This window comes from Natrix helvetica (genome assembly GCF_964273705.1).
Source record: "Natrix helvetica genome assembly, chromosome: 5".
Lineage (NCBI taxonomy): Eukaryota > Metazoa > Chordata > Lepidosauria > Squamata > Natricidae > Natrix > Natrix helvetica.
Window position 1 is genome coordinate 110656992 of NC_138551.1, and position 13529 is coordinate 110670520.

A 13529-nucleotide genomic window follows, 5' to 3' on the forward strand; every position below is an offset into this window, starting at 1 on the left:
CCTTCAATACTATCACATCTTCACCTGCCACTTGCAATTTGTTTTTATAGGTTGCTTGCAATATTTCATTCCTAATTTGCCTGGTGATAAAATTGATTACAATATCTCTTGGCAGTTGTCTTTGTCTGGCAATCCATGAATTAACGTGGTAAATTTTGTTGATTTGCCAGGCACATTCGGCCTTTGATTCCCCAGTTAATTGAGCGAAAGCGTCTGCAAAAATCTCTCTTAAATTTTCTTGGTTATGTCCTTTCAAACCCCTTATCCTCAGGGCAAATTCCATTGTTCTATATTGTATCATTGTAAGCTCCGCCTCTGACTTATCAATTTTACTTTGTGCCTCCATAAATTTATTGTCCAACTTTGTATTAGACTCATTAATTTCTTCCACCTTCTCATCGAGAGATGTTAGGTAACCAAATAATCCTTTAAGTGCCTCAACTATATCCTCCCTTATCTCTTGGTTACGTGTTTGGATTAAATCCTTAATTCCAGATATTTCATCAGAGACATCTTTAAAGGCACTTGCAATTTTCCCCTCCAAGACAACTGCCTGTTCTTTTAATGCATTTTGTAAATTATTTTGTAGACCCTCCAGTGTCAGGGTTTGTGATTGTGTTTCCACCGGAGGTAGTAAAGACGGCAACTTTTGTGACTGTGCTGGCGAACTACCAGCACTTTTTGAAACATTGAATTTTGCCTGCTTTGAAGTCATTTCAAAGTATTCAAATCAAGCTTTTAAGCAACCAATTTGTTCAGTCCAGAAAATCCACCTATTCTCTCAAGTCTTCCAGCAGCACTAACAAGCACTTAACAAGTGCTAATCAGCTTTCCGCTTCACTTTCGTTTTCAACACACCCTTTATTATTCTGGTGCCATTTTTTTTAAAGTTCCCTTTAAGTTTACAGAAGGAGATATAATCTATGGAGTTAAGGCTTGTACTTGCGATATATTGAACTCCTGATTTGCTCCGCCTGCATCTTGTTCAGATGTAGAATAAGCATTGAAACAGCAGGGGTGGACGCTGCCTTTTGTTTCTGCAACGGCAGAAGCGTCCCAAGATAAGGAGATTGTCGGGCTTCCTGGGGAGTTCACACCCTTCATGCCACAGAATTGCTTCTGGGGCCGCTGGGGGCCTCTATCCTATGCCAGACAGCTCACTTCCCCCTCTTTTCCCGAGGGGTTTTTTTTCAAACCGCTGGACAGCTGATTTATGCTTTCCTAGCAGCTTGTTACTCAAACACGGGGCTGGCATTCCTGAGGGAGCATCCTCCAAGGCCAGCAGCACCACCGGAAGAGCCATGGGACCTCGTATTTCTAATACACTTAACCTGTAAGTTTTCATCAGAGAATGCCAAGGTAATTCATTACCAGATTCTTAGGGAGAGACTATTGCAAGGATATTTTAATTTGGATTTCTCTGAGGAAAGAACTCTTAGCCATGATCGTTTTCAAAACAGAATTGATTTGGTCAGCTGAGAGGGCAAACTTCCCAAATAGAAGCAGGCCAGACATTAGGTGATTTTTGATGCACTTTTACATGCTACTACACACTTGCACTTTCAAGCTTCTTTTTTAACAACTCTTGGAAACATTTCTTTATCTGTTTCTTTTACCATATAACACGATGGTGCTTAAAAGCTGGCACAACTGTTTGACATTTTCAATATTTCTGCATAAATCTGGCCTAAAATGTGACCTGCTTTGCGCACAAGTCCTACAATTGAATAAATGAGGTCCCAGTATGAGTCAAAAACATTATACGGGTCCATTTATTTATGGAGAAAAATGATCCAAAGCATGACAATGAATGATGGCTTTTCCTTATAACCATTTGAACACCAATGTTAATCTATTAAAAAGGAAAGCCTTTCATATGTTTTAAAAAAGTAAATTCTTACTTCTCTGTTTACTGCCTTAGCTTCTTGCAGTAGAAGTGAACACACCTGAGAAATTTAGTTCAACGGCCGATATTGTGATCCATCTCTTGGACACGAATGATAACATCCCCCAATTTTCATCTGATTACTACATCGCCAAGATCCCAGAGAATTCTCCCGGGGGTTCCAATGTAGTTGCTGTAACTGTAAGTACATGTCATTCTTTAAAAGCCTTACAACTTCCTTAATACTCTACCTATTAATTCATGATACACAATAGATGTTAAGACCCTAGAAAGCATGCTGAGTGGAGCAATAAAGATGACAAGAGGTCTGGAGGCCAAACCATATTCTGAACAATCGAAGGAACTGGGTATGTCTAGACTTAACAAAGAGAAGGACAAGGGGTGACATGATAGCAGTCTTCCAATATTTGAGGGGCTGTCATGGAAAACTAGGGGTCCACCTATTCTCCTGAAGACAGGAACAAGAAATAACAGATGGAAGATTATTAAAGAGAGATCCAACCTGGAAATAAGGAAATTTTTCCTCACAGTGAGAACAATTAATCAGTGGAACAGCTTGCCTCCAGAAGTTGTGCGTGCTCCATCAGTGGAGGTTTTTAAGACTAAACAGAATGGACTAGGGTCTCCTGCTTGAGCAGGAGATTGGACTAGAAGACCTCCAAGGTCCCTTCCTACCCTATCATTTTGATTTCTGTGTTCTAACCTACTTGGTAGTGTAGCTGTTTGGCATCATTCTCTTCAAAAGTGTCATCCTTTGTTATATTTATCAACACATCTAAATCAATGAGCATAGACATTAATCAGATCCAGCACCTCCTATATTTTAGAAGGCATGGTAACGTTCCACAAATTGCAAAAAGAAGCAGATACATTAAGCAGACTCCTCCTCTTTCCCCAAGGATAGATTATAGTGATGATTTGGGTTGAAGAAGTAGCAGAAAGAAAAGTTTCTACCCCAAAATTGTTCATCCCTGAAAATAGCCATTTTAATACCTTACACTTACATGTAAACCGATATTGAATCTTTAGTATGATCTGTTCCGCAGTAAGGTATGGAACAATTTTCAGAACTGTATAATATGAATCTCAAGAACTTCCCATCACAATCATTTTATTTTCTTCCTCAGGCAACTGATCCAGATTCAGGCCTCTGGGGTGAATTAAAATACTCAATTTATGGAACAGGAGCAGATCTGTAAGTTTGCAATATGCCTGTTTGCCAGCATACACTCATATAAATATATACAATTTTAATATAAACAGGATATTTTAAGGGAAAATGCATCAATGCATATGTGAGGAGTACTGAAAGGAAAGAAAATTGCTCATCATATTCAAGCAGGAAAATTTGCATCCCTCTTTCTTTCCAATCTCATTCTAATTTGGGCAAGGAACAAGGAAGGAACAAAGTGTTCCTGGTTCCCTTCTCCTGCTCAGATCAAATGTCTATATCAAAGTCTATTATAAACCTATTATTTGAAATGAAAGGGTGAACTGCTGAAAGAGTTTTTCTGAACTGCAATCTCCAGAGTGGAGCAGATACAGAGGAGAGTCTGAAAGACATTAAATGCAAAACCTGCTTGCAAAACCTGCTAGAGCGAGAACAATCAGTAAGAAATAGTCTTCTTCGCCCTTTCATTCTGTAATCTGTAGATCTGATGAACTTCATGATTCATGCTGCAATTCTCAGTGTTTATTGCTACCATTCTGAATGTCTCCATTCCGAGTATTGAAAGAAAGAGTGAGGGGGGAGGGGGAGAGAGAGAGAGAGAGAGAGCTCCTTAACATACAACTCAAGATGTGTTTGTTGTGTGAAGATTTGGTGTACATGACATTTCTGTGACAGAATTTCTTCCCATAAACTATCAGAGGGGGAGAGGGCGAGGGAGAGGGAGAGAAAGATATATAGGCAGACACATATAGTTACATAGATATAGAAGATAAAATAGATAGCTAGATAGACAGAGAAGATAAATGGAATGGAATAGGAATAGAATGGAATAGAATGGAATAGAATGGAATAGAATGGAATAGAATGGAATGGAATGGAATGGAATGGAATAGAATAGAATAGAATAGAATAGAATAGAATAGAATAGAATAGAATAGAATAGAATAATTCTATCCAGGATCATACTATTTAACTGGTAACCAAATCTGAGTAGATTATGGACTAGATTGTCACTGTGGTCCTTGCCAACTCCACCATATTATGAAGTTTTTCTCCTCAAGTCAGTCAATCCAGCTCTTCAACTGGGCTATCCTGTGTCTTTCCATTTTAAAAATGGATTTTGTAATTCCTAAAAATAGCCTCAGTGAGTCTCAAATCTGAAAGAGTAACTTTATTGTAGTGGTCCTGAAGGATTTGTAGAATAAGAAATCCTGTAAAAAAGTTAATCGTATGTTGTTTTGAATATGCTGAAAAATAATTAAAGGGTTATGCAACTAAATTGGTTAATAGATCATCTCTAACCTATAATAATGTTGACAGTAGTGATTCTGAGCTATAGGATGCTTGTCAGAGTCCCTAAAAGTGATACTGCCATTCAATTGGGAGGAGGGGGGGCTTGGAGTCAATTTATTGGCAGTGACTGTGACAACCGATATTTTACAACTGGTTTCTTGGCACCAAAATGCCTGAGATCCCATCACCTTTTGGGGGAACGTTTATGATGGCCATCTGGGACATTGCACTTTACTGTGTAATGGAAGATAACCATGGGAATATATGTTTATTCGGCTCTCAGGGCAGTTGATAAAGGAAACATCTTCACACTTGTGTATTGGCTAGAATCTACATTCTAACAAATGGGAGGGGTCTCTACTGTTTAATTCTACTTGCATTGTCTAAGGGGGCTCAGATGTTGCTTTGACTTTAATGACTTCCATTCTTCTTAATAAAAGGTTCCTTTTGAAATACTCCATTTCAAGACTCTTCACTTTCTTAAGTTAGGAGAGGTTACAGTGCTTCTTTGTCTATATAGTTGAGCAGAATAAATCTCCCCCATTTCCTCCCCAGCTTTCTGATTCATCCATCTACTGGGATTATCTACACCCAGCCATGGGCCAATTTAGATGCAGAAATGAGCTCTAAGTACCATTTTTTCGTGAAAGCAGAAGATATAGAAGGAAAGCATAGTTTGGCCGAAGTCTTCATCACTGTCCTTGATGTCAATGATCATTCTCCAGAGTTCAGTGAGAACATTCAGGAAAAAACTATGATTATTGGATCCCCAGTAAAAGTTGAGGTGGGTCCAAATATTGTTGCTCTCTGAGATGTGATGGTTCGTGATAATAATAAGATGAAAAGCTAAATAAAAGGGGCTGTGTGGGGCTTTGGGTTCCTCCTCGGAATCCGGTGGTTTGGAGAACAACATGGAAGTAACACTTCTCTGAAACTCTTGAAAGCAGCAACATCTTTTCCTAGGATCACCATTTATCCATGATCCTGAGGGGGAAAAATGAAGTGACTTTCAAAGGCACTTTTTTGGAAATGAATCCAAAGTGCTCTGCAGCTAAGCTAAATATTGTCATATTTCCAAAAGGCGATATTATTTTTTAAGCTACAGAATTAGATGGATGAGAATGGAAGTCATTCTTCTCAATGAGTCGTATCAGTGAGAGCCCAGGTCAAGTGTCACTTCATTCCTAAAAATACTTTAAAAGATAGTTTGTACTTTTGTATAGATGTGAATACGTTGGAAAATACTTATGAAAGCAGAAAATCCTAAGCATGAAGGTGAAAAGAAAAACAAAAGGCCATCTCTAAAAAGAAGTGCAGAAAGATTTTTTAAAAAATGCTTTCTAAAAAGGAATAAAGGACACAGCAGAGCATTGAGAAGGTTCTGCAACTCAACAGTGAAGAAATAGTTGAGAAATCTCTGTCTCTATATCTATCTATCTATCATCTATCTATCTATCTATCTATCTATCTATCTATCTATCTATCTCTATCTGTCTATATCACTCTTTTTCTCTTAGAATTTTGAGATATATCTGGTGGACCTTATTTGGTGGGATTGGTTTATCATGAAATATAAATCAAATAGTATTTATTTTTTAAAGCTTTATGTTCCTTCCAGTCTCTCCCCCACCCCCATCTCCTCGAATTTATAATGATGGAATGGTTCCATTTCACCATAATAATTATTCATCATTGCCACCCCCATCTCCTCGAATTTATAATGATGGAATGGTTCCATTTCACCATAATAATTATTCATCATTGCCATCACCATCCATTTTGTGAGAGAAAAAATTGGCAGGAATACAGTAGCTACATTTTGAAAAGAAAATGTGATTTCAAAATTCTAATAGTTAAGCTTACTTCCAGAAACCAATTTGATCCATAATCTATGTTATACTATGTTCCACTGTATAATCTGAAATCCAGGGGCCATATTGGGGACACAGTAAATAGACATTTAGTGAATTTTTCTTGCCTTCTTTAAAATAGATGAACATTTATTAAATGATGATTTTTCATTGATCTAAAACAAAACCCTACTAAAACAGGCAATAGATCAAGATGCAGAAGAACCCAATAACATTGTGGACTACGCCATTATGCAGACTGATCCGGCCGATGTGTTTGATATTGATCAAAGCTCTGGAGAAATTAAACTGAAATCTTACATACGATCCTTGGACATCATTCACAACATCACCAACAACAAAGATTGCATTTGGTCAGTGATCATCCAAGCGAAGGATCGTGGGTCTCCATCGTTTAGCACCACAGCTGTTCTGAAACTTGGCATCAGAGAAGAGGTAAGAAGAGAAAATTGATGAAATAAGGGGGCAATTAAGGGAGAGGGCTGAAAAACAACAGTGTGTCTACTAACTGCAGTTGCGTAACACCTTGTGGTATAATCCAATGGAAACTTTTTATAGGGGACAACCAGGCTAAGCCCAAGGGAGGAGGTCAAATGCATCATCAATCATGAGTCCCTGTGTGCCCACAAGAGATCTGAGTCAGCCCACCTTGAATGCCTTTCTTATCTTGACCATTGACTCTCTTGAATTGGGGGTTCTCTTCGGGGAGGAGAACTGGAATCACCTCTGTTCCTGGACACGATTGCCAATGTTCCCTCTAAGGTGCGCGACTGCGTGGCTGCGCGGCAGCGCACGTGGCAAGAAAACACCACGCAGCAGTTTTCAACTGCCGCGCAGTGATTTCTATTGCCACAGGCTCCGGAAGCTGGGGAGGTCCTTTGCAGGCAACTAGAACGGGCCGCCCGCAAAGGACTTCCCCGGACTTGCTTTGATGAGCACGAGGCAACTGAGGGTAGTTGTGAAGCCCCCAAGCCCCCGCTGCCACCAGAATAACTGCTGCCACCTCCTCCTCCTCTAACAGCACTGCGGGATTTGCTGCCCGGCGCGGCTGAGATGAAGCCGCCAAAGCTCCAGCCGGCATCCCCGCATGTGGCAGCAGCGCCTCCCCTCCGCTCGGAGCACCTGAGCTCAGCGCCGCGTTACCACTGCCCCCTCCTCCTCCACCACCGCGCTTTTGAGGAGCCATGAGGCTGCGGGAGCCAGTAGGAAGGTGGAGGGGAGCAGGGGGGAAAAAGCCTCGTGGCTCCTCAAAAGCACGGCGGAGGAGGAGGGGGCAGGGTTAACGCAGCGCTGAGCTCAGGTGCAAATGTGGTGGTGCTGTTGGAGGAGGAGGAGGTAGCAGCAGTTATTCTGGTGGCAGCTCGTTGGCATCTTCAGCAACAGCCCTGCCTACGATGAAGAAACCAAAGATGGAGCAGATCCACGCAGATGATGTCGCTGCAACATGACTGGAGGAGGAATTCTGGGAGTTGAAGTCCACAAGTCTTAAAGCTGTCAGGTTTGAAGACCTCTGCATTTTTTTCTAAAGGGTTAGGGGAGCAAGGGTCTTGCAACTTGACAGCTTTAAGACTTGCACACTTCAAATGCCAGAGTTTCTCTTTTTTTTTTAGTTTCCTTTTTTTTTAAAACAAAGTTTTATTGGTTTTTTTGAAAAATAGCAAGGAAAAGGGTGGTGGAAAGGTTACAAATTTTGGCAGTTGTGAAGTGCGGTAGGTGCCCCCTCCCTCCATACTCATAGTATACATTAACACAAAATTCATTACTAAATAGCAATATATAGTCAGCATATAAATTCAATTAATAATTTCGATCAATTAATGTCAAGCAAATTTTCTTGTTCATTTTTGAGATCTGAGTTTTCTTGGTATTGCCCCATATCCCCCCGCCAGCAGAGCTCCAGCCCCTCCCGTGTCCTGTATGTCTGTTGTAGGGTCATCTGGTTTATCTAGGAGTGCTTTATTTTTTTCCATAAAGGCCTGCGCCTCTATGGGTGTATTAATTCTGACTCTTGAGTCCTCCCAAAATATTAGCATACCTTCAGGCATCAACCATCTGAACCACACCCCCTTCTAGTATAATTTCTTCGCTAATTGCGAATAGCTTTTTCTTTTCTCCCTCCCTTTCTTGGGGATCTGTTTCAGAATGGTTATTTCCCTATCTTGATATTTCAAAGCTTGCCCCCTTTGTGCACTCAGAATTTCATCTCTTGTGGCTTTTCTAAGAAATTTAATGTGAACCTCCCTGGGTACATTATGTGTTCTGGCATATGCTGAGTTCACCCTATAAACCAAATCTAGTTCCCACCCCATCTGTTGTTTCTCTTTCTGGATGTATTCGGCCAAAATGTTTGTCATGATGTCCCTTATATCTTCATCATCTGTCTCTACCACATTTTGAAATCTAAGATAAAAGGACATTCTCTCAAATTCTATTTTCATCTGTTGGGTCTCAAGTTCTTTGTTCCCCTTCTGCACCCCTTCCATCCCCTCCCTCATCTCAGCCATTCCCCCCTCCAAAAGATCCAATCTCTGTGAGTTCTTGTTAATTTGGGCCTGGTTCTCTTTAATTTCTTCTTTCATCTCTTTTAATTGTCTTTTTATTTCCTCTTGTCCCTGTAGGAGTTGTTGAAACATTTGTTGAAATTCACTCTCCGTGGTTCTAGGTTGCATACATTGTGAAATGTTTCACAAACATTTTTGCTAATTCGTTTGCGGATGGCAATCCTGAGCAAGCAATGAAGTGTGCCTGCTTAGACACCAAATCATTAACAGTCCAAATTACTCTGTTCCCACTGCTGTCTGGGAGTTCCACAATGAAGTCCATTGCAACCTCTTCCCATGGCCATTTAGGGCTCTCTGCTGCAGGTGCTGTAGGTTCTGGGCTCTTGGATTCAATCATCCACGGCTGGCCCTTTTCCCCCTCCGAGGCCTCCCCCTTGGTAGGACTCTTCGTCACCTTAAGTTGGGGATGCTCTTCCAGAGGTTGTTGGCCCAGATTACTCTTCTGTGGTGGGCATCTGGGACCCCCTCTTTACCGCTGTGGTGGTTGGGTGTACGTTTGTGGCATTGGGGCTGGAGCCAAGCACTCTGATGCTCTGTGGTCAAGTTGACAACAATGGTGGCATTTAATTGGCCCCCACGAGGAATGGAACCTAGTTACATCTCTAAACTTAGGAACCGTTTCATCACATTGGCTTGCTCTCCAACTTGCAGCTTTCCCCTTGGTAAACCCTTCTTCCATGGTGGAGATTGCTTCTCTGTAGGAAGGTGGGGTAAGAACCTTTTGGGGCATTGCAGATGCACCTTGTCCCGCTTCCCATCCTGCAGGCCTCTCTTTGGTAATCCCTTCTTCCATGTTGGAGATTGCTACTCTGTAGGAAGGTGGGGTAAGAATCACTTGGGGCCTTGCAGGTGCACATTTTCCCGCCATCCATCCCACAGGCTTCCCTTTGATAAAACCTTCTTCCATGGAGATTTCTTCTCTGTAGGAAGGTCTGGTAAGAACCTTTTGGGGCCTTGCAGGGGAGACTGGAACCGGTAGGGAGGTCAATCCCTCGGTTGGCCACTGCCCAGCTTTCTGCCATGGTGCCATCTGCTGAGGGAGGCTGGCTAGGGGGGTTTATGTGCCAAGGACCCTCCTGCTGGCTTGGAGGAGTTATGGGCCAAGTAGGTGCCCTCTGCTGGCTTGGAGCATTTTCCCATGCTGATGGCAAAGGAGGTGGCCAGTGGCATCTCATCCATCCAAAATCTGGGAAGAAAACCCAATCTGGTTTTTCTTCATTTACTGGTTGCAGCCCCATTTGTGGTGGCTGGCAAGTGAAAGATGCTGGGCAAATCCCTTTTTCCTGCCTGGGTTGAAATTCCCATTTTGAAAGGGAATCTGTCTCCTAGTTAGATGCAGGGTAATAAGCCATTTCATTTATTGCCATCTGGAAGGAGTCCAAACCTCCGTTCTAGTGGTTTTTTTCCTCCAAGCCTTGCTTCCAAGGCGGGGGGGGGGGAAGGAGGGAGAGCATGCACTCACGGTTAGTTGTTCGAAAGGTCCGGGAAGCCCCATTAGAGATGATTGCATGGGGATGGCTTGAATCTCCATTCCTTTCATCTTCTAACTGGGTGTAGAAAAGTCTTTTCCAGCCCCCTCCGTCCTCTTGCCAGATGCAATAAAACTGGAAGCAGCATTCCATTGCCTTTGAAGTTCCGGCACTCAGCTTCTTGTCACCAAAAGCTTTCTCATTATTTCTTCGCTGATATTTTAGGCTGTCCCGGTCAGCGTTGGGAATGCAGCACCCCCCATCACCACCACCACCCTGTGAGGGGGGGTGCTAGTGAATTCTTTTTAAAGAGAGCGTTGGAATAATGTTAGCATTCTAAATACCATGCAGAATTAAATCATTGTCCAAGGCAAAGTTATCCTTAAAGGTCCAATTTATTCATACAGGCAAGTTAGCACGTCTATGGAATTCCAACACTGATTTTCTTCTTGGAATTCCACCCAGTTGAAAGTTCATGATCTATCCCCACACTCCATAATCCATCACATGTTCCAATCATCATCTTCCATGCTGGCAACTACACCCCTCTGCTTCCGGTCAGGTGTCGAGGTGCGGAGACAAAAGATGACCTTGGCTTCTATAAAAGAATGTCAACAATACATGCCAAAATCCTACTCCTTTCTATTTCCCCCTCCCAACTACTACACTAATGAAACAGCATAGAAAATTATAAGAAAGTGTGGCAGGCCAAAGATCCTAAAAAGAACATAACTACAGGCCTGACACCTAACCACAGTCCTGAAACTGGGGATCAGAGCAAAAAGACTGGCCCACCTGATCCAGTTCGAACAGGTCAATGGGTCCCTAATGGGGGGAGCCTCTGCCACCCATCTGACTGAACCAGTGGCTAGTGGATCACTGGGAAGTAATTTAATTCATAATAGCCCCCAAAATGGCAGACGCAGGCATACTGGGACTTTCCTGGCTAGACAAGTGGGGACCGACCATCTGGTGGCAAGGGGGTACCCACAGACCATCTGGTGGCAAGGGGGCCCCCAACCCCTCCCACACCAGCAAGCAGAAATACTACCCACACAGGAAACCCCCCAAAAGAGCCCACCAGAACAACTACAACCATATCCGACAAAACCCCAAAGGCCGAACAGATTCTGAGGGAATATCAGGACCTCGCAGAAGTATTCAGCGAGGCTGAGTCCCCACTGTGAGGCAGACTGTGCCATCGAAATCATCCCTGGGGTAAAACTACCCAAGCCCAAACTGTATGCCATGCCAGGAAATGCAAGAGATGCACAAATACATAGACAAAAACCTAGCAAGGGGGTTCATTGAGCCAGCCAAGCCACAGGTCGCGGCGCCAGTCCTCTTCAAAGAGAAAAAAGATGGAACTATGAGATTGTGGGTGGACTATCAAGGGATAAATGGGGTGTGCTTACACAACCTATACCAGTGATGGTGAACCTATGGCACGTGTGTGCGCGCTGGCCAGCTGAGTTCACCCTTTTTTAAAGACATTTTTTGCCCTCCCCAGGCTCCAGAGGCTTTATAAGAGCCTGGGAAGGGCAAAAAGAGCCTCTCCCTCCCCACCCAGAGGCCCACTGGAGGCTTCATGAACTTCCCTGAAGCCTCCAGAGCGCAAAAACCCAGCCCTATGGGCAAACTGGAAGTTTGGGAACGGACTTCTGGTTTGCTCGGAGGTTAGTTTTGACTGCTCTGGAGGCTTCAGGGAAGCATCCTGAAGGTCCCTGAAGCCTTCGGAGCGCTCAAAGCGACCCTCCGAGCAAACTGGAAGTGACTTCCGGTTTGCTCAGAGGTTCATTTTGACTGCTCCGGAGGCTTCAGGGAAGCCTCCTGAAGGTTCCGGAAGGCTTCCGGGGGGCGGGGGATGCTGTTTTTGCCCTCCCCAGGCTCCTATAAAACCTCTGGAGCCTGGGGAGGTCGAAAAAAGCATGCAAAAAATGGGGGGGTCGCGCCTGTAGTGTGCGCATGTGCACTGGGGGGTTGCACATTGCATTATGTGTGTGGCACGCCCACACATGACCCCCCTGCGATCCCCCCACTTATGGCACACGAGCCAAAAAAGGTTCGCCATCGCTGACCTATATCCACTCCCCCTCATGAAGGGGGAGATGCTATCTCATCTGGCCAAGGGAAAAGTCTTCACCAAACTAGACCTCAGAGAAGCATACTACCGAGTGAGTACATATCAGAGAGGGAGATGAGTGGAAAACAGTATTCAACTGACCGCTAGGGAGCTTTCAATTCAAATTGATGCCCTTCTGACTGCAGGGGGCCTTAGCAGTATTCATGCAGTTAATAAATGAGGCGCTGCATGAGCACCTCTACAAAGGGGTCCTTGTCTACCTGAATGACATCCTTATCTACACTGAGACCATGGACGACCACATACCCCTGGCCCCCCAAATACTGGAAAAACTTCTGGCAGCCAACCTGTATGTCAAGGTATCAAAATGTGAATTCCACCGTGCACAGTTAGACTACCTGGATTACCGAGTGTCAAATGAGGGAATAGAGATGGACCCAGACAAAGTACAAGCCATACTTTAGGTTGGCAACTCCCTCACACCTGCAGACAGCTACAAAGCTTCATAGGGTTCGCGAGCTTTTACAGGCAATTCATTCCCTCATTTGTGAAGATTGCCAAACCCCTGACAGACCTCCTGAAGACAGGGAGCCCAGGAATAAAACCTCACCTGGGACAACCTCTATAGTGGGACCTAATCTGCCAAGAGGTGTTTGAAACACTAAAAGAAATGTTTGCAAAGGAGATGTTGCTGAAGCATCCTGACCCCGAGCAATCCTTCATGATCCAGGCAGATGCCAGCGATATGGCAGTGGGAGCGGTGCTACTCCAAAGAAACAACCAAGGAAACTTACAACCCTGTGCCTACACCTCCTGCAAGCTCACAGACACAGAGAGACGATGGGCCGCATGGGAAAAAGAGGCTTTCACAGTGAGATGGGCACTGCTAACCTGGAGACACCTGTTAGAAGGGAGCCAGAAACCGTTTGAAGTCTGGACTGACCACAAAAATCTGGAGGCACTTAGGACCCCATGGAAACTATCACCCAAACAAGTCCGATGGGCTCAATACTTCAACCATTTCAATTTTGTTTTAAAGCACATCCAAGAGGGGAGGAATTTTCTAGCTGACACCCTCTCCCGCATGCCCCAGTACAAATGCAAACAGGAGCAGGTGGTGGACAGTATCATTCCCTCTACTCAAATAGCTGCCCAAGTGACCACCAGGCGGCAAC

At 43.7% G+C, this 13529-nt stretch overlaps 1 protein-coding gene across 1 annotated transcript in view; it reads left to right on the forward strand.

Annotated features, from left to right (window-relative positions):
* The window catches only part of CDHR1 (cadherin related family member 1), a 63773-nt gene that overhangs the window by 43291 nt on the left and 6953 nt on the right, over positions 1-13529 (forward strand). Inside the window, exons 13-16 of the mRNA XM_081954557.1 lie at positions 1922-2086; positions 3034-3101; positions 4926-5154; positions 6422-6676. Of these exons, the coding sequence (XP_081810683.1) occupies positions 1922-2086; positions 3034-3101; positions 4926-5154; positions 6422-6676 (717 nt within the window). The remainder of the gene's footprint in view (positions 1-1921; positions 2087-3033; positions 3102-4925; positions 5155-6421; positions 6677-13529) is intronic.